General features: G+C 35.7%; 1 protein-coding gene and 1 long non-coding RNA gene across 6 annotated transcripts; both read right to left on the reverse strand.

The window, feature by feature from the left end:
- Nucleotides 1-10,766: 10,766 nt before the first annotated feature.
- LOC148782549 (uncharacterized) lies at nucleotides 10,767-12,534 on the reverse strand. Its single transcript, XR_016054656.1, has 2 exons — nucleotides 11,524-12,534; nucleotides 10,767-11,173 (listed from the first exon to the last, which is right to left on the reverse strand). It is a non-coding gene; the product is annotated as an uncharacterized LOC148782549 (long non-coding RNA).
- A 91-nt stretch (nucleotides 12,535-12,625) lies between these two features.
- LOC18429019 (phosphatidylinositol 4-phosphate 5-kinase 1) lies at nucleotides 12,626-19,435 on the reverse strand. 5 transcript variants are annotated; one of them, XM_006838314.4, is made up of 8 exons: nucleotides 17,358-19,435; nucleotides 15,700-15,867; nucleotides 14,920-15,085; nucleotides 14,701-14,811; nucleotides 14,194-14,387; nucleotides 13,944-14,053; nucleotides 13,762-13,831; nucleotides 12,626-13,386 (listed from the first exon to the last, which is right to left on the reverse strand). In XM_006838314.4, exons 1-8 carry the CDS (start codon nucleotides 18,326-18,328, stop codon nucleotides 13,089-13,091), a joined length of 2,088 nt encoding a protein of 695 aa, XP_006838377.1. In that variant the 5' UTR covers nucleotides 18,329-19,435; the 3' UTR covers nucleotides 12,626-13,088. The 5 variants fall into 5 exon arrangements, with proteins under 5 accessions (XP_006838377.1, XP_088721589.1, XP_088721591.1 ...); XM_088865463.1 differs by having other exon boundaries at nucleotides 13,776-13,831; nucleotides 17,358-19,433; XM_088865465.1 differs by having other exon boundaries at nucleotides 17,166-18,916.
- Nucleotides 19,436-20,847: the final 1,412 nt, after the last annotated feature.

Raw genomic sequence — 20,847 nt, forward strand, 5'->3', positions numbered from 1 at the left:
AGAAATCTCATGTATTATATCTTCTATCCCCTTGGCCAACTTTACCTACTTTAACCTTAACTTTTTAACCCAAATCAATCATCTCAATCTCAAGATTCATAGGCATGAAAATAAAAGGGATTTCTAGTACTAAAATATTTAATCTTCTAACATATTATCTAGACCGTCCATTTTCAAGTGTATATAAATTTGATTGATCATCACCATTTCTTAAATTTTAAATTTCATAACTAGAGGCGACAATAGATTTTCATATCATTACAAGGCTTTGTGGCACCAAAATTGCATTTTTCAGCTTTGTTTTGTGGTGCAGTTTTACTTCAATAGTATAAGATTGACATCTTATACTCTTCTTCTGGAAAATATGTTTGCCTTAAAAAATTTAAAACTTGCACTTTTTAAAATGGAAAATTGTTTCATGTGGCGAAAATCGCATTTCTACATTTTGCGGTATCTGAGGTATAAAGCATCCATCTGTTTTTTTTTAACATTATAAAGCATACATCTTAAAGATGGATGCAAATAGGTGGTCCATTTAAAAACAATTGAAACTAATGGTCAAAATATTTTTTTTATCAAATTATTTTTTTGCTTTTTAAAATTTATTTATTTATTTTTATATTCATGATCTCCGTATTAGAAATTACATGTCCATGGTCCAAAAATCCATCTCAAAAAATAGAATTTTTAAGATTTTTACATGAACTCATATAAACCGTGTCCTTTTAAAACATTTCCTAAAATCTAAAATCTTTTTCTTAGATAGTGTCTCTCGAATTGGAAATTGTGAACTTTGGGCCTACCTCCTGAGATACGAGGTTAAACTAAGGCCTTGAGATTTATGTTGCGGAACTGCCTACGGCCTGACCCTGCCTGAGCGGATAGCTCTTTGGATTGCCCTAGTTTACGCCTTATTAGTTTATGGGCGGGGTTTGTATAAGGTTGAGGTCTTAAACAAAGTAGTAAGGCGTACCTATAAATAGTATTAAAAGATGAATTTTAAGCAGCAAAAAATATTTGGGATAGCATTAAAATTTATTTTATCGTTAATTATAAAATTTAAAGCTTAAAAAATAGTGTAGATTGAACATATTTAAAAATACTTGAAAATATTGAACATTGACGACCCAAATAATGCATTACAAAATACACTATTTTCGAAACTTGAAATCTTTTTTTTTATTTTTTACATCTATACATATCGAGTTAAGATAATCAATTTGAGGGGTTTTCAATATCAAAATAACCTCTTCTAATGGATTTTTGAGATATGCCTTAATTTGATTGTAAAACATAGAGCCCGTACTTAATTGGTTAGCGCTTGACGGATTTGCAACACCATAAAAATCCAACTGCCGCGGCTTTGACCCAAGCTTAATTCCTTTTCAAAGAAACACATTAAATATGACAGAGAGACATGGATAAGCCTGGATTTTGGGTTTGGGAACAGGGACATTTTACATCGATGATAGTATTTTTCCTCCAATGCCTGAAATTTCAACAAAGAGCAGGAAATAAACAAAGTCGGCCAGGCCTTTGCCAACCATATTTGTCGCATAAGAGAGTGATAGGAGGGTTGAATTTGTGGAAGAAAAAAAGAAAGAGCCTAATATGGTTGGCATTGTGTAGAAAGAGGGAGACAAATGGAGTTGGCTTTATTTAGAGAGAGAGAGAAGTTCGTGTGTTAGGATTTAAGGGTTGAGAGAGCTAGAGCAAGAGTGAGTACCACATTTGTGTTGAATTGGTTTTTTATTTTTTATTTTTTTATTTCCTTGAAGTCTAGAGCTGTCATGGAGGCTAGAGATTAGACGTAAGTGGATATTGATGGGAGGGAGATGTACCAATGGAAATTGTCTTCGGTAGAGAGACAATTTTGGAAAGTGGCAAAAAAGGCTTTTAGAAAAAAAAAGAAGTCCGTGAGAAATAAAAGAACTTCACAGAAAAAAACCTAGAGAAAAATCTCTAGAAGAAATCGAGGAGCCCATTTTTTAAAATACTATTGTAATCGTTAAGTTAATAGTATATTCGTCTTTTTTTCTCATGGACGTAGCTTAAAAAGGTGAACCAAATAAAATCTCAATGTCATAAGTTTTATTTGTTTTATTACATGTTTTCTCATTCATACACACATATCGATTTTGACAATATTTTTGTATCCCATATATATATTCACGTTTCACGACGCGCATCCGCATTTGTGCGGAAGGGCTTTAATTGGGTGAGCCCAACAGATACGATGTTTGAAACGATCGATAACCAATTTTAGGGCAGTCTGGTAATTCAAACATTGGACCAACCGTTTTTTTTTTTTTTTTTTTTTTTGCATTTAGATGCGGTCGAAAAGTTGTAATAATGGAGTTTCTATTCTTCTTCTTCTTCTTTTCTTTTTCTTTTTTTTTGAGCACAAATACTTTGATGCTAAAATCCAATATCTTGGCACCGGCAGCAACTTGAATTTCTATACATAAAAATGCTAAATTCATCCCAAAAAGCCAAATCATTGTGAATCCTAAGGCTGCAACTAATTTATCTTCTCTTAAATCAATTTGAATGGATGTCGTTTGGACACTACCTCCTGCTAATACATAAGAATTGAATTTTGAAGGTAGCTTTTTTGGAAACCCATGTGCAATTGGTTTTGGTAGATCATATGGGGTATGTTATTTGTTTATATCATCGCCCTTGTGGTGTTACTACAGTTAATAAAACTGAAGCTAGAGTATTTGGGAGGCATTAAACTTGTCAAGAATTAAGGTAGCAAATATCATAGAAGGGGGTTCAGCCAACATTATAGCTTGGAGTAAAGGCGAAATTAATGTTTTATGGAGGCTGACTAAAATTTTGAATGAGATATGGGATATTCTTAAAACAATAACGGTTGAAATCCGCCACTGCTATGGAGAGGTTAATCCTGAAGCTGGCTGTCTTACAGAAAAAAGAGTACACGCCAATCTTCGTTGGTGATTACATTCTTCCAATGACTGTCTGTATCTGATAATTTGTTTCCAAAAATTCTGGGTAATGTTCAAATTAAAAAAAGGCAACCCTAGATTTTAAGAATAAATAAATAAAATAAGAAACAACATCGGGGCAAAACTAAAAAAAATTAAAATATGCAAAAATAGTAGAACCTCCACATAATTTTTTGGAAAAAATGGACCTTTGCATAATACCAATAACGTTATCCAATCCATACTTAATTTTTCATATTTTTTATAGGAAAATTATGAGATTAGTCCACCAGCTCATATCTACATATGAGTCCAACGGCTTAGATTGAATATGGGCCAATCTGACGGTCACGACCTCATTTCGTATTTTAATTTTAATTTTTTTTTATGAATATAAATCACTTGAAGTTTTAATTATCCATTCTTCTCATCAATGTACACCTAATAAAAATAATTAAAAAAAAATTCGTAAAAAATAAATTAACCAAAATACCCTATAAATCTTTTGAGGGTATTTTGGTTAATTTATTTTTTACAAATTAATTTCTTATATATTTTTTATAGATTCTTCTATTTTTATGGAATACACACCTAAAATTTCAAGTAATTTGGATTCATAGAAAAAAAAAATTAAAATTCAAATACGAAATGAAGTCATGACCATCAGATCAGCCTATATTCAATCCAGGACATTAGGCTCATATGTAGATATGAGCTAATGGGATAATCTCAACATTTTCTTTTTTTATAATGTCCATAATAGATATCCATGAAAAACGTTCATACAAAGTGTCAAGCCTTTATTGTAAACGTAAAATGCACCTCAAAAACCCACAAGAAAATATTCATATGATGTTACAAAACTATCCAATTGATCATCTCGTCCCCAAGATACATGTATGTTTTAAAAAAGAAGAAGATTTTAAGTACTAAAATAGCGCATTATGTAACACATTATCTAGATCATTCATTTCAAAAAGAAGAAGATTTTAAGTACTAAAATAGCGCATTATGTAACACATTATTGATATGTCCATTTTTTAGAACATTAGTGATATGTCCATTTTTTAGACTTCATAACAATTGATTAAAAAAAAAGATGAAACTACCCATTTTCGGTTTTTCAAAAATCGAAATCATACCAATTTTGGTTTTTGAAAAACTTTCAATTTTCGATTCTTGAAGAACCTGAAAAATTTTAAATTTTCTGTTTTTCAAAAACCGAAAAATGTTTTCTCTCTCTTGTGGCAAATTCTCTCTACCTCTCTCTGAAGTCATAGTTATCTCGATAAAATTAGAGGGGAACAACTAATTTGAGCCCCTAAATTTAGGAGAATTCTCAGGAATTATGAGAATAGAATATTAAAAGAAATCTTGTCGAGTATTATCTCTCTACTTCTCTGCAGTAATGGTTATCCGATAAAATCAGGGGAACAGCTAGTTTGAGCCCCTAAATTTAAGAAAAATCTCAAGGATTATGATATTAGAAGATTAAGAGAAATCTTGCGGTGTATTCTCTCTCTACATTGCTTGTGGCCTTTTCTTTCTTATTTGGTGTATTCTCTCTATCTCTTCAAAGTCATCGGATAAAATCAAGGGGAACAACTAATTTGAGCCCATACATTACAGGAGATGGAAAGCTGATGACCCAACCCATGATACCCTACCTTCAAGAAGAGGTCTCTAGTCAATTCAAGCTCTTCGAGCTATGGGAATATCCAGACTAGGCCAAATTCCTCTCAATATGTTGGGTGGAACTTACCCAAAAAAGACGTTGGGTGGAGGGGAGAGGGAGAGTTTAAAAAAAAAAAGACCATTTTAACCTGTGTAATGTATAGAGAGAGGTACTTAGACGACCTACAAGAGAGAAAAAAAAATCGGTTATTGAATAACCTTTAAATTTTCGGTTCTTTAAAAATCGAAGTTGGCTTGATTTCGGTTTTTGAAAAATCGAAAATGGGTAGTTTCATCTGTTTAAAAAAAAAATTGTTATAAAGTCCAAAAAACGGATATATCAGTAATAACTGAAAATATTCGGTATTTTGGCAATAACAAAAATTAAATCGAATATTTACATAATTTTTTCAATTTTTGTAATTAAGCAAAATAAATTTTATAGTCATCATAAGAATTTTCCGTACCATCTTCCTACATAACTTGGAAATGTCCATTATATATTTGAAAGTTGACGCGTTATATAAACTACACCATGTAGGTATTAATATGTATCGTATATTTTAAGGGTGTGGTTTGTATAAGGTTGCAAGCTTAAACAATACAATTAAGGCGCAACTCCAGATTTTATCATAATATGTAATTTTGGTGTAAATAATTCGTAGGATTATCTTCAAAATCTATTTTTATATCTAGTTATAAAATTTTAAACTTCAAAAATAGTCAAAATCAAGGAGATCTATATGAAAATCTTGAAAATGGACGGTCTAGATAATGTGTTGCAAGATAAACTATTATTGGGACTCAAAATCTTTCTTCTTTTTTTCTTCATATTCATACATCTCGATGTTGAGATGATCAATTAGAGTGTTTTTCAACATTAAAACAACCTTGTCCGTAGATTTTTTATATTCATCTTTAATTCTATATTTTAATATTGCAACCTTATATAAAAAATTTCCATATTTTAAGCCAAACAATATAAATCATTAGTGGCATACAAGCTTTGGCATGCTACATTAAATAACCGCTTGCCGACATTTCCATAAGTTTCATTCACCATACCTAGTTACCACGTTGTAGTTTCCAATCCTATAAACACTACCCATTAATACCTTAAAGAAAACCTAACTCCCAAATCTATATGAAAAAATGGATAGGGGCAAGTCTTTTACTCTTAATTATCAAAAAAAAAATTATTTAGATTCTATAGCATTTCTGAAAAATTCTAACTTCGCGTTGATACTATTTCGGGTATCATCAATCAAAACTATGTTATCTACAAAACCATGGTACCTCATCTTGTAAGTGCCTAATTAAATCGTTCATAACTAAGACAAAGAAGCATTGGTTCAATACTGACCCCTGATGTAGACCGCTTGTCGTTGAAAACTCATGTGTCTCTCCACTATTTGTTCGTATACTAGTTAGCGCTCCTTATAACTAGAGATGAGAGTACATTTTAAATCCATTACAGAGATTTTTGCTCAACCATATACAAACCACACCCCATATATATTCTTTCTTATTGTTTTTGTTGTTATGTCGTGTCATACATTTAGCATGAGAAAATGGAAGCCACCTAAAAGTGATAGATACTTGGATGTTACTCTATGGGGATCAATGTAAGAAAAATCGAACCAGAACGGTTAACCAAATATGGGCCCAGAAGCAATTCCTGCCTAACCAATAAACTAGCCAGTTCAACCGTTTTAATCGGACAAGTCCGGGATGGTAGAAAAAAAGTGTTAAAAATACAAAAGAAAATCTAAGAAAATATGAATAGTAGATTTAAAGAAAGGTGCGATTTGTATAGAGCCTAGGCTCTAAACAATCAAATTAGAGCCTACCTTCAAATAGTGTCAAGAAATGTGGCTTCAATACTATAAATCTTTCCAATAGCCTTAAAAGATATTTTCATCTTTATTTATAAAGTTCAAATATTCAAAAATAGTGTAGATCGAGAGATTCATGAAAATTTGAAAATCTTAAAAATTGACGGTCCAAAAATAATTAAAAAATACACTATTTCCAAAAAAATGAGATCCATTTTTTTCTCATGTCCATGCATCTTGATGTCGAGATGATCAATTTGACGATATTTGGGCATCAAAACAACCTCTTCTAGTGAAATTTTTGAAGTAGAATCTAATTTGATTGTTTTGAGCCTCAGCTCTATATAAACTTTTCCCTTTAAAGAATGATTAAACAAAGGGAAAAGTTTATATAGAGCCTAGGCTCTAAACAATCAAATTAGAGCCTACCTCAAAACTTTCACTAGAAGAGGTTATTTTGATGCCCAAATATCATCAAATTGATCATCTCGACATCAAGATGCATTGACATGAGAAAAAAATTGATTTCAAGTTTTGAAAATAGTGCATTGTAACGCGTTTTTCGACCATCAATTTTCAAGATTTTCAAATTTTCATATATCTGCTCGATCTACACTACTTTTGAAGTTTTAAATTTTTATAATTAAAGATGAAAATATAATTTAACGCTATCACAAAACTTTCCAATATTGAAACTATATTTCTCGACACTATTTGAAGGTGGACTCTTATTTGATTGTTTAGAGCCTCGGCTCTATACAAACCGCACCCTTAAACAAATCACATCCAAATGAAGTTGAAAAATAATGAAAAAGATCAATTTTAAATAATTGATTTGTGCCTTGTATTTTTTAAAAAATTTAAAAAAGATGGAAAATTATAAAAATAAATATTAATGACCAAAATAGTTTCTAGTTTTTGCCATAATAATGAGAATCATTAAAAAAAAAAAAAATTACAAACAAAATCTCTGTTTTTAGGGATTTTATATAATTTTTTAAAAAAAATACGCATTCACCAAAACCGATTGAAACCGAAACTGACCAGTAACTGGTTCCGATCTAACCAGGCAGTTAGATTGAAAGATTTTTCCAACGATGACGGGGGTACATTTTGGAACTAAATGAAGAAAAATACGAGAAGAAAGAAGAAAAAGATTGAGAGGAAATTAGGAAAGATTAAAGAAACAAATAAATAAAAGCATACTGTAAGAAAGTCAATTTTTAAATAGTGAAATTTTTTAATATTCATAGAAAGTAATAAAAAATAATTGACAGAGGGTGAGGTTTGTATAAGGTGCCTTCGATATGCCATAGAAGTAAGGCGAATCTCTTGCCTAGAGATGTAGTTCCACTGTTGAAAACCTCACAAGTGATTGAAGATCTATTTTCATCCCTAGTTATGAAATTTAAAATTTTGAAAATAGTACATGTAGATCGGATCTATACACACTTAAAAATCTTAAAATTACACAATCCAGATCACTTGTTACTAGATGAATCATTATTAAGACTTGAAATTTTATTTTATTTTTTATTTATATAACTCTAGGTCCTTCCAGAGGATTTTTTTCTGTGCACCTCACTTTAATAGTATAAAGTTCACACCTAATATAAACTTTTTCTTTTAAGAAGGGCAATAAGTATGATAGTCACTATAGAGGTTCACACCTAATATAAACTTTTTCTTTTAAGAAGGGCAATAAGTATGATAGTCACTATAGAGGTTCACACCTAATATAAACTTTTTCTTTTAAGAAGGGCAATAAGTATGATAGTCACTATAGAGAGGTAGCGGTTGGTGAGTCAAGGCACACATGCATCCTCTTGGCCCTCCAAGATAAGCGGGAAAACAAGGGCACCAAACCAAAGTTAAAAATAAATGGTGTAAAATAATAAAAATTCATGTTTACATTTTTTTAATTTATTTTGCTTTTTTATATCTAAATGATCGAGACTATTGATCCTAAACACACAGATCCTAATTCCATCAAGATAAATCTTGGAGGGGGGATAAGTATGTGAGTCAGCAGACACACCGATACCTGATCCTTTTCAATACCAATAGAAGTAATGAATGAGATACTTAAAAACCCAACATCCGCCATCCATATTTGTCTTTAGGGTAGAGCACGGCTGCAAGCCTGGCCCGGCCTTTGGCCCAATATGACTGGCCCAGCCGGGGCCAAAAACAAATGAGAAAAAATTAATACAAAACAAGAGAAATAATAGGGCCGGGCCAGCACTTGCTTTGGCCTATACCTCAAGCCATAGTTTGTGGCCTGGGCCCTACCCTTTTAGACTCGGGCTGGCTAGCCCATTGCCAATCCTATGTGTAATGACGTTGGGTGACGAGAGGAAGATGGTAAAAGGAGGGACTTCAACCCCATGATACAAGGATGGAGGCCGAAAAGTCATTTCAGACGATATTACAATTGGGACCCATGTGTTAAAAAATATCCGGGACTTAGATCGTAATTAGTGGATCGGCAATCCAGATCGGTCGGGTTGGGTCGAAAAAAGTTTGCAAAACATCATTTAAATTTATTAAAAGTTCTAATTTTTTGGGGTATTGTATTAAGGATTTTCATTGTTTTATCAAAAATAAATAATGATAGTACGTTTCATAGTGTTTTTTTATCATTACACTCTCATTTCACAGTCGAAATGTAGTTTAAAATGTACTATAACTACTTTTTTGTTTTTATGTTTTTATAATCGCTAGCCCACTTAGCAGGTAAATATAAGGGGTCTTGCTTACTCATTTTTTTCTTTTTCTTTTTTTTTTTTCTTGAAAGTTAATTGACTGAATTAAGTATTTATTCAATCGTATTTTTATTAATTGTTTCTCTCTCAAAAGGTGTCGTATTTAATTTCTCTTTCTTAAGGTATCGTACTTATTTTTGTTTGTATTTTATTTATATCTCATTATTTGTTTGAAAATATCAACCTTATTTGTTCTATATTGATTTAGCGTATAGATTTTTTTTCTTAAAAATATTAACCTGTTTATTTTTAAAATATATATAAAGAGTGTTTCCCAACTTGTTCTACGTTAGTATGCATGCGAATATTTTCAAAGCCTTAAATTTTTAAAATACAACATAATGCATAATTAAGACTAGGAAAATGGTCCGTAATAATTTATAATTAATTCAACCATTTCTTTTGATTTAGATTCTAATAGCTATCCTATTTTTATTAATACAAAATGTGAATTCAAGTATCAAAATTTGAGTATTCTGCTAAGATAAATTTAGATTTAGTACACAAATGCATTTGAGTTTAGCCGAACCTAATTTCTCACACCTTTAATAAGAAAAAATAAAGTTCCTATTAAAAGCAAGAGATATTTGGCCATTTAAAGGTTAATAAGAGAAAACAAGTTATCCATCAATGGGAGATATTATGCCGTTTAAAGGTTTTTAAGAAAAACGAAGTTCTTATTAAAGGAGAGAGATATTGGGCCAGGGTTTTAATCCTTTAAATATGAACCAAAAATCCAGTATCTCTCACTTTTAATAAGAAAAAATAAAGTTTTTAATTAAAGGAGAGAGATATTCTCTCATTTAATCCTTTGGTATTTGGTATTTACTGTATTGAACATTTTACCTCCCAAAAAAAAAAAAAAAATAATAATAATAATAATAATAAGTGAGAACCAGATATAGGGAGAGAGTGGGAAAAGCTTTATCCCAATAGACGAGAAAAGGGACCCAAAATCTCGTGTCTTATAGCATTGATGGGTAAAGTTCCCCATGTGCATGTGTGGTAGGCCCAAGTAAATTAAAATTTGAAATTACAACAAATTAGATGTGGCCCGGTTCACTTTAGAACCATACCATTTCTCTAACACAAAGGCTGATTTATCAGCTACCTAATTGGTTTCCAAGGCCCCTTCAATTGTTATTTTTTATTAATCAGCGACCTAATTGGTTTCCAAGGCCCCTTCAATTGTTATTTTTTATTAGGCGATTTCTATCTAGATCATTGATTTTCAACCCAACAAGCGCACACAAAAGTCACTTCATAGGAAATTAAAAGCATTAATTTTATTTGATAATTCAGTTGGGTATCCGTTTTTTTCAAGTAAATTAAGAGTAAGTTTTTTTTTAAGGTATTGGCGTGGCGATACTAGTGGTGGGAATGAAAACGTGACTAGGATGTGTGAGGTGTTACCACAAAGACCCCAACTCCTCTCCCAATTAAAAGCATTAACTGATATGCAGGAAAACCAAAAGGGAAATTAGGGTTGGGAATAAGTAATTTTTCTGTTTATTTCAGCCACTAATCTGAACGAGTTATTATTGAGAGGGCCCACAAAAATCTCAATTAATGCAATGACAAAATTTCAGCACAAATGCTTTTCTCAGTATTCGCTGAACGAGTTGCTTAATTGTCTGTTCCCAAATGCCACAACAGGGAATTTAGTATCCCACATGCCGCTTCCCTCACCATCAAGTTGCTCGAAAGCAACAAGCAATGGCTAAAACGAAAGCTGTTGCGGAAAAGGCTAGCTATTTTCTTACAAGAACCAACGGCTACAACAAAAGCTGTTTAGGCAAAAGCCCATATGTTTGGTTGCTATCACGGGGCCATTTATTAGATATGTTTTATTGCTTTGAAGGAATCATTTAATTGGATAATTGGGAAGGAGGCAAGGGTTTCCCTACAGTGGTTGTTGCAGGCCGCATGGAGCCAAAAAACCAAAAACCTGCAATCACAGGTGAGAGTGAGTTTTAGAGGGAGAGCAAAAGAGTGGGGAAGGAAGGCTGGCATTTATTAAAAACAAATAATTAAATGCGTTTGCTTTTTCCGGGCAAGCAGCTGGAGATGCCCGAGCGACGTGGAAAAAGCCCTCTCTCTCTCTCTCTCTAAAATCTCTCTACGACCCGCCCAGTCCAGCCCAGCCCAGCTGACGAAAAATAAATGATCCCTGTTACCCCTGTCAGAGACTTTGACCCCCTACCGTTTACCCCTGGTACAAGCAATTCCCTCTCTCAAGCATATGGGTATAATAGTCATTTTTTGAAAATATCGATCTAGTTTTTTCACCGAGTGTACCTGGAGATTTCGGCCCTTCGAAAAGACACGCGTGCAGGCCCCCAACGAAATATCGGCTCCGCGCTCACCTGTAAAACCGCGACTGCAAGTTCCGAAACGAAATTTCCTTCTCCCCGACATTCGCGAAACGATGCCGAAAATTTAACCGCGGTGACTAAGAATGACATGCTACCCCATAAAAGGGTGGGTCCCAAGCGCCGTAAAAGAGCTGACACGTGTCAGTGCAGGATGGTGAGGGCGACCGAATAAATGGGACAAGCCGACCGGATGGAACCAATTTCCAACCGGTGGTGGGCCCCGCGTAGGCGCCACGTGTCGCTGTTAACCGGTGCCGGTATTTGAAATTTGGTAATGTTTAAAACGGAAGGCTTTAAAAGTAGAGAGAGATAGGCGTCACCATGAAATGGAACTGGCACACACTGTCACCCCCAGATCTGGTTATGCAGTCAAAGAAGGCTCATCCCGGATCTCCACACTCCAAAATAAAGAAATTCATCAAGTCTCAGTATTAAAGTTAGAGAGAGAAACAAAGTGGAGGAGAGAGAATGCCATGAAGCAAAAAAGTGCAGGAGTCGAGTACAGAGAGATAAAAAGGAAGGAGACGGAAGTGAGGAGAAACTAAAAATAAAGGGTCAGCACTGAGTAAGAGAAAAGACAAACTAGAGAGAGAAAATGAACTAGAGAGAGAGAATCATGAAGTAGAGCCAACAAAATGCAAGAGAGAGAGAGGACCAGACAATGAGAGAGAAGAGAGAGAAACAGAAAGAGAAGTGAGAAAAGAAAGGATAAAAAAGAAAAACAATATCATCAAACCATCTCTTTGGATGTGCTTTATCTCCCCTTTTCATGCTCACTCCACACCCTCTCCCCCACTTCTTTCTTTGCAAATCACCTCTCTCTCTCTCTCTACCTTCCTCTCTCTCTCTCTCTCTAACTTTGCAGAGTGAGCTTCTGCAAAAGCCATTTCCACACATCAAAACCCAAAACCCAAAACCCAACTCATTCAAAACTATCTTCACCCCAACAAAATCTCAGAGCAGTTAGAGAAAAAAAAGGTCCCCACTTTAGTGGATCCCCAATAAAAAATTATCTGGGGTCCCTCTTAAAAATTTCTATTTCTCTATTAAAACCTTTTTTAATTCTGTACACCTTATTTTTCCCCAATCCTCCCACTGGGGGGGGGGGGGGGGGGGGGGGGGTTTTACAAAAGAAAAGGGTTAAAAAGAAAAAACAAAATCAATCTCTTGATTCTCGTCTTCAGGCCCACAAATATAAACAAATTCCTCTCCAACATACCCACTGGGCTGATTGACTCCCAAAAATTCAGCCCCACCATGTGCAAATCCCTTTTTCCATTTCTTGGCATTTTCTTCAACTTCTGGCCAAAATTAAACCAGAAAAAGCCTCGACCCCCCACCCCGAGAGCCCACATCGCATTTTAAGAGAGGCGAGCATAACTCAGCTCTGAGACGAACTCAAATTCGATTGAGTTTCTCTATCATCATTCCCTTTCCTCTCTAATGAATCAAGTTTTCAAGCTCGCTCGTGATCTTGTTCTCTCCCCATCACTTGTCCTCGACAAAAACCCTGCGAACAAAATCGCGAAACCTCTTGGAGTAGAGCTTGGGATCGACAGCCGAGATGGAGGTTGGATCAACTTGGAAGGACTTATAGGCATGCTCAAGCTTCTTAGTGATATCGTAGTCTTGGAGAATATCAATGACCCCAAAATACATGACCACATCATATATCTCGCCATGAACGTGAGGCCACTCTACTCCGCCCCCTTCATAATCGCTACGACGCACCACAACTTGCTCCACCCTAGCAGGCATGCCCGCCCCTAATCGAACTCGTGGTTTCCTGCAAAATTTAATTAATATGAATGATTTTTTGATGGAGCAAGATGCAATATGGGGCAAACAGAAGGGCAAATCCCATTCTTGGGCTGTTTTCAGTATTGGCAGTTGATCAAGAAGTTCTCAATACCATCGGCTATTTGTCAATTATTTTTAGTTGACTTGTCATTTTAAAATTATAAATAAAAGAGAATTCCAAGAAAAGTAAAGAGGTATATACTTTTCTTTCTCCAAAGAATTCAAGTTATTTCATGCACCAGCATGCATTTACAACTAATTAATTTATCCAATGGTATAGACTCATTTGAAAGTTAATTCTGAAAATTTGGAAACCAAAGTGAAGAAAAGCAGCACTAGAAAGATGGAGAATGGGTAATACCAGTCAGTTTCAACCTTGGAGAGACGACCAGCTGGCGAGTCCTTAAGAGCAAGCTCCAATTCACCAGTGCCTGTGCCGAAAAAGAAATGGTTGATTTATCTTATATTTTGATAACTAAATTATTAACAATCGAATGTGTGATAACATGAATATCTAAACCACTAGTTTGTAAGAGGACTTACTGTGTCTGGTATCCATGCCCGTAGATGAGTCTTTGAAGTGAAGACCAACCAGCAAACTGTAATCCATGATCCTCTCGGCTTCCAAGAACTCACAGTCTTTATCTATTTGCCTGATGGAGAGACAAGAAGCTAACATAATTAACATAAAACCCATATATTAAATAAGATTACATCCCATAAAAAAAACCAGAAAAGAAAAACAAAAATTCATTTGGAGAGCTCTGGGGTGGGGGAGAGAGAGAGAGATTACCTGAGAAGTTCTTCGTACCAGGACCTCTGCAATCTGAATACAAAATTGAGGTCAAGGTCTTTGAGGGTGGTTGTTTCATCAATCTCGCCTTCAGACTTATCAGTGGAGCGGCCATACGAAGAACCTTTCAGGTCGAATCGTCTGTGTATCCGATACTCCGAGCAAAACAGATTACCCATCACTATAAACCGTACCTGTTTAAAGATATCTAGCCAATTAATACAAAGCCAATTTTATAAAAAATACATATCCATATATCATGATCAACACAAAATTTCTGTCCTCACAATTCAAGCAAACGTCATCACATCACAAAAACAACTACAGTCCCAAAGACAATCTAACTACAAATATATATATATATATATATATATATATATATATATAGATAGAGAGAGAGAGAGAGAGAGAGAGAGAGAGAGAGAGAAAACAATACATGCACACATACATATGGGCAAAATAATATACAAAAGGATAAATACATAAAAATCAATGTATCTTGCATACCTTTGGGCCACCGACTGGTTTGACGCAATGAAGGCCAAAGAACTTCGTTACTAGTGAGTTCTCATATTGACATACATGATAGTAGTAACTAGGGAGCATCCTGAGAAGCACCTGTAGGAGAACAACAGCAACATAAGCAAAACAACATATCATTTTAAAAAGCAACAAAATAAGAGATTTGTGATGTTTTCCTTCTTATTATATTGAGGATTTTATTACCTTAACTTCAGATTTCTTCATGGTCTTGATCATGAAACGATCATCATGAGTGAGGTAGAAGAAACTGCCACTCTTACCAGGAGAAGATAGCTCCCTTAGGGCATCATTTCCACATATTGATAACATGTAATCGGCTGCATCAATCTTAAACAGGCGGCGCAAATACCTGAAAAATAAGGAAAAAGAAAACCATTGGTTTACTTAATTATTGGAAGCAAAAGAACACAAAACAGGCCAGCTGAGGCCAAGCTAGCCAAAATCAAAACAGAACAGCAGGGCGAACTGAAATTCAAGATGATTTTTTTGAAAATGAACTGAATTTCAAGATGATATAAAGACAACTGTAGTCGGAGGTAGTTGCCTAGCCAACTTTTTTGATGGAAATATTAGAAAGCAATTAGAAAAACTATACAGTGAATAACAATTGGGATAAGGCTTAGATAAGGATGATGATGATGATACAGTGAAGAACAATCATAGAAAGAAACAAGACAAATAAAATAATTAGAAACTTACTCATCATTACGTATTTACAATAACAATTAGTGAGAACCATGAAAAGGATTTTGAAAATGTTCAAATTAACGGGACAAATGGCTTCAAAATTATATTATTCAAAAGATAATGCAACTTCTATTACTGAAAAATAATCCACCAAGATGAACCACGTCTTGAACCATTTTACCAAATGAATTATAAAACTCACTTATAAGGGGGAAAGAAAAAGAGCATATTACAATATCATTATTGAAGTTAAGAAGTGGGAAATGGATGCAAGACCTGAAAACAACAGGACAATAATCCTTCCATCGAAATTCCACAGACTGGTGAGGTGGTGTGTGCTTTGAACCTTCAGGGGGAAATCTAGTCCAAATTCTCTCCTTGGGATCAAAATCTGTGGATCGGAGCTCACGTGTTTGAGAAGAGGCAGGTTTCCCTACTGAATATCTGCAACATATGACTTCTTGTTTAATAAGATATGAATTCAAAGTGCTGAAGAAACAAGTAGAAAAATGCATTATAAAAAACCATAGAGCAGATTATCACAACTAAACCCTGTGAGCGAGAGAGAGATCTTTAAGCAATAAGGTTCTTTTTTTATTTTGGAAGAATTTAAGCTAAGGAATATTTGATCCCCCACTTTGGTCACAATACCCCTTTTCAAGGAAAAGAAAAAAGAGAAAAAGAAACAAAGGGAAAACTGGAAGGTCTGCATCAAATGCAATACAGCAATTCTCTTTCTATCAGAAAGAATACAAACAAGAACCAGACATTTCAAACGTGAAGGGACCTACTCACCAGCTGCCAATGCAAGTATAACCATACCCAAAATTTTGGTCTAAAAAGGGAAAGAAACAAGCAGAGACACATTCCATGTCATTCAACAACATTAATTCTTGAGAGGAACAAGCAGAAACAATTATTTAGAAAAACAAATTCTAAAATCAACACAGCTGGCTTCAAAACATAGCAATTGCACTCAAATCGTGAATTTCATAACAGATTCAGAAAAACTGGATAAACCTAAACCACGACCCACCTTAGAAACTCACATGATTTATAGTGAAAGATTAAAACAAAAACAATAGCATCTGGAAACTCAACATGCCAATAGAACAATAAACATCATGAAAGGAAATGTCAAAAACTTGATGAAATGGTCAAAACTCAAAAGCAGAAAAAAGGAATACAGAAATTAAAAAGAAAACAACAAAAACAGACAGAGAAAATCAAAACAAAAAACAGAAAACAAGCAGTTACATTATCCATTCCCAACAAGAGCGAAGAAAAAAAAAATCACTACTGAACATCAGAACATAAAAACTACAAACAAAGAATGAAAAAGTGCGCAAGTGTTTAGGACCACATCAGGACCTCATCAAACGAATTTTTTGTTTAATAAATAAAACAGATTATGGCAATGAAATATTAGGTAAAAAATTAGGGACTAATCGACTTAAAAAAACATAACTACCCAAAAAAAACACTGAAAATGATTATGGTGACAAAATTATTCAATACAATAAAAACATATGGTAAATAAGGGATTTTAATTGCCAAAAAATCAAGAACGCCTAAATAATTCCTCAGACAATAATATTCATAATAATGAAAAGCCATATAAAAAAAGAAAATGCAGATTGATAGAAATAGATAATTCAATAATATCGAATAAATACATTCAAGAAAAAAAATTAACATAAAAAAATAAATCATTCAAAGGTAAAGAAATGGGGTTCACTCACCCGAAGAAAACATTGATAATAAACTATTGGGTTCCCTTTGTAAATGAGGCACCAATCCACATGGAAAACAAAGTGAAAAATCCCTTAGCAGCCACCTCAAAAAAAACAAAAATACAGATAAATCATTCATCAAAAACCAGAAAGAGAGAGAGAATGAAATCCAAGCGATTTGAACAACTGATCCTCATCTACCTGATCCCAAGCTGCAAATTCAGCATGAGTTCATAGTTCTTATGCCCCTTTGAAATTGTTTGCCCCTGCCTCTTAACTTCACCTTGCCCACACCATGGACTCCCCTTCCCCCTCACCCCTTTTACTCTCGATCTCGCCAACCCCTCCCACTCCCTTCCATCCACTATGTCGCACGTTATATCCCCCGCCTCTCCATCCGCCTCCCATATGCAGATCCTGCGTCCCAGAATCCCCCTCTTAACAGGCTCATGATCGATCTCAGGCCCACCAGCCCGCTTCGGTGGTGGGTAAAACGAACCCGACCTCTTCTCTGGATTTTCCCGACTCCAAGAACCCACATAACAGCTCCCGTCCGACCACGTCAAAACCCCATTGCCGTCCGGTTCCCCATTCTCAAACCTCCCATCAAACCGATCACCGTTCTCGGATATCAGCACTCCCCGCCCCCAAATCCTACCTCCTTTCCATTCACCAACATACTCCTTCCCTGATTTCCAAACATATCTCCCATGCCCCTCTTGCAACCCCTTCTTCCACATCCCTTCGTAAAAATCACCATTTGCATAGCACTTTTGGCCAAACCCATGCTTCAAATTTTGGAGCCACGAGCCTCGGTAGGAGTCACCAGAGGAGCCGATGTAGGTTCCGAGGCCATCCATGTAACCAGCACGAAACTCGCCCTCGTATGTGGCGCCAGAGGGCCAGGAGAGGCGGCCCTTGCCAGAGGGCTTGCCACAGCGCCAATCTCCCTCGTACATGCACCCGTCCGCCCACAGGTATTTGCCAGGGCCGTGGGGAAGGTTACCGGAAAATGTACCGGCGTAGAGGTCGCCGTTGGGGAGAAGTTCTTCACAGGTTTGGGGTTGGAGAGGGCTGTCGTCCGAGGCAGGGGCGACCCGCTTCGTAGGATGAGTAGGACGCGGGCGGGGAGGAGGATTGTCAAAGGGGGTGTCGTCGTCGTCTTCTGGCATTGGAATGTGGTTGTAGGTTTAGGAGAACTGGTGCATTGGATTGGAGAAGAGAGGAAATGGCGGTTAGGCATAAGGAGATGAAGGGAATTGATGCGTTCTCATGGTAAAGCTGGCAGGATTGAGAACATCGAAATGGACAGATAGCGTGATTAGAGAGAGAAATAATTTGGGTTCAAAGAGCTACTGTAAGAGAGATAGAACGATTGAGCTTGAGGAGATAATGCGCGAGAGCTGGAGAGATTTGGATTTCGGAGCTGCTGCCTAGGGAGAGGTTTGGGTTCAAGAACTGCGCTCGCAGATGTAGAGAAATTTGGGATTGCAGAGCCGAGAGAGAAAGATTGCTCGGAGACCTGCACAGAGAGATAGAGATGGAGGTATCGTTTGGATTCTGAAAGGCGACTCAGAGAGAGAGAATGAGAGAGATTTGATTTGGGGCTTGGGTTCGTTTCTGTTCCTTTGAGAAATGGGTTTAGCACCTGTAGAGAGAGAAGGGGTTTGGGAAATGGGGTTTTCTTGTATTTGTTTTGCAGAGGAGAGAGAGAGATTGGGGTGGGGATGGGTTTTCTCTTTTGATTTCTTTTTCGCTCTGAAAGAGGAAAAGGAGGAAAAGGGAGGTGAAGAGGAAATAAAGAAATGGGGTTGCCTTGGGAGGAGAGGGAACAGGATCCACAGAAGAGATAGAAAGAGGAGAGAGAAAGACGGGTAGACTGTTAAAGATATCGGACAAGAGAGAGAGAGAGAGAGGAGGGTAATTAAACAATGGGGACTGCGGTCTCACGACAAAGAGAGACAGCGGACACTGTAGAGAGAGAAAAGGAGAGAGAGCCTGTAAAATAATGCTAAGCCTTTGGATAAAGAGAGACGCAGCCCCTGTAGAGAGGAAAAAAAAATTAGGAGAGAGAATAAATCGGTAAGGGGTTATGAGCAAAGGGAGGGGCCTGAATATGGTCCGGCGAATTGCAACGGACGATTTTTTTTGTTGGACCAAATTGCCTTGCGTCCTCGTGGACGCCAACGTCTCCCGCTCTCTCTCTCTCTCTCTCTCTCTCTCACCCTCTAAAGCTTTGTATTTTGACAAGTTCGAGAGATCATGTTGTAAAAAACAATTTCCCATTTCAGAGATGGACCCAGTTTATATGCCTGGCAGGCCCGCATATGTAGAAATGCGGGTTTATTAATAAAAGCATTTTTTAGATAGATTTTAAGTCTTAAATCTTAAGGACATGTAATCTCTAATGTGGAGATCATGAATATGAAAAAATAAATTTTAAAAACTACAAGTAATAATTTTAATAAGAAACATTTGGATCCTTAATTTTCATTGTTTTTAGATGGAACAACTACTTATATCCAAATGCTTTACACTTTATGAAACAATTTTCCTTTAGAGATTAGACAGTTTTAAAGATGATCACTATTTTTTGTGTTTTTTATTTTCCCGTATTTATCAATAGAGAAGATTTCTATACTTCCCTTGCAGTATAGAAGATATATATTTTCCCCTCCATCTAGCCATTCAATTAAATCAAGTGAGTCACTGACTGTTTGATCTAGATCTAACGTTTGGTATTTTATTTTTAGTTTTTTTTACAAATTGTACGAATATGAAATTTCGTACGTATCATATTTTCAATGGGGGGTATCTAAAAAAATATTGAAAATAAGTTATCAATTAAATATAATGACCAAAACACCTTTTGAAACTTTCAAAAATATTTTAATCAATCTATTTTATTGAAAATATTTTATATATATTTTTTACAAATTGGAGTTTAAAAGCCAGGTGGAAGCCGAAAATTTGGTGAAATATTTTGTAGAAAAAAATTAAACATAAAATGATATAATGGCGTGACATTGTGATTGGGGCTTTTTCATCCGTCCACTCAAAATAGACGGTTGGATAGAATGAAACATGTAAATTTTATGTTGTAAAGAAAGCATAAAAAGTTTACTCGTAATGTAATCATCCAATAAATTTTAGTTTTACAAGTCCTTCAGTAATCATTAATATGAACATAGTCACACTCCTTTGATCACCTGAGAGAGCATCAAATTTTAGACATGAACGTTATTTGAAAATCGTCGAGGGGCTTTTTAGGAATTAACGTAACGAAGCTTGCCCTAATTTGCGTTGGAAAGAAAGAATGGAGCCAAGGAGTCGCTTTTACAGATCGACCGGCCCAGACTGTCTCTCTCTCTCATCCCCTCCTCTTTCTCTCGCTTCTCTCTCTTTTGACGCTCCTTTTTTTCCTTTTATTTCTGACGCCCTTCGAGAACGGACGACGACCTGGTGACGCCCGCCCCGGCTTTAGCTGTCAGAGCGTCAAAACGCGACGCCCTAAATTCCCTTCTCCCTGCGTTCTAACAAATGCCACGTGGGGTGCATCTATGGGCCTAGCCAGGACAGAGAAGATGGTCCCGATGCCGTGCCGGCACGATTGATTGACGGTCCTGATCCATCCAGATGGCACTTTGCGGATATCGAGGGAGAGCGCTTTGAATCGGAAATAAATCGCCGC

The sequence above is a fragment of the Amborella trichopoda genome, chromosome 4, assembly GCF_054954075.1.
Source record: "Amborella trichopoda isolate Santa Cruz 75 chromosome 4, AtrichopodaSantaCruz75HAP2 v2.0, whole genome shotgun sequence".
Lineage (NCBI taxonomy): Eukaryota > Viridiplantae > Streptophyta > Magnoliopsida > Amborellales > Amborellaceae > Amborella > Amborella trichopoda.

Coding starts and splice junctions, on each gene's coding strand:
- LOC18429019 (XM_006838314.4), bottom strand. CDS start 18,328: ATGCCAGAAGACGACGACGACACCCCCTTTGACAATCCTCCTCCCCGC. Junction 14,054..14,193: donor TGGTACGAAGAACTTCTCAG/GTAATCTCTCTC, acceptor TCTCTCCATCAG/GCAAATAGATAAAGACTGTG. Junction 13,387..13,761: donor TCCAAGGTTGAAACTGACTG/GTATTACCCATT, acceptor TAAATTTTGCAG/GAAACCACGAGTTCGATTAG.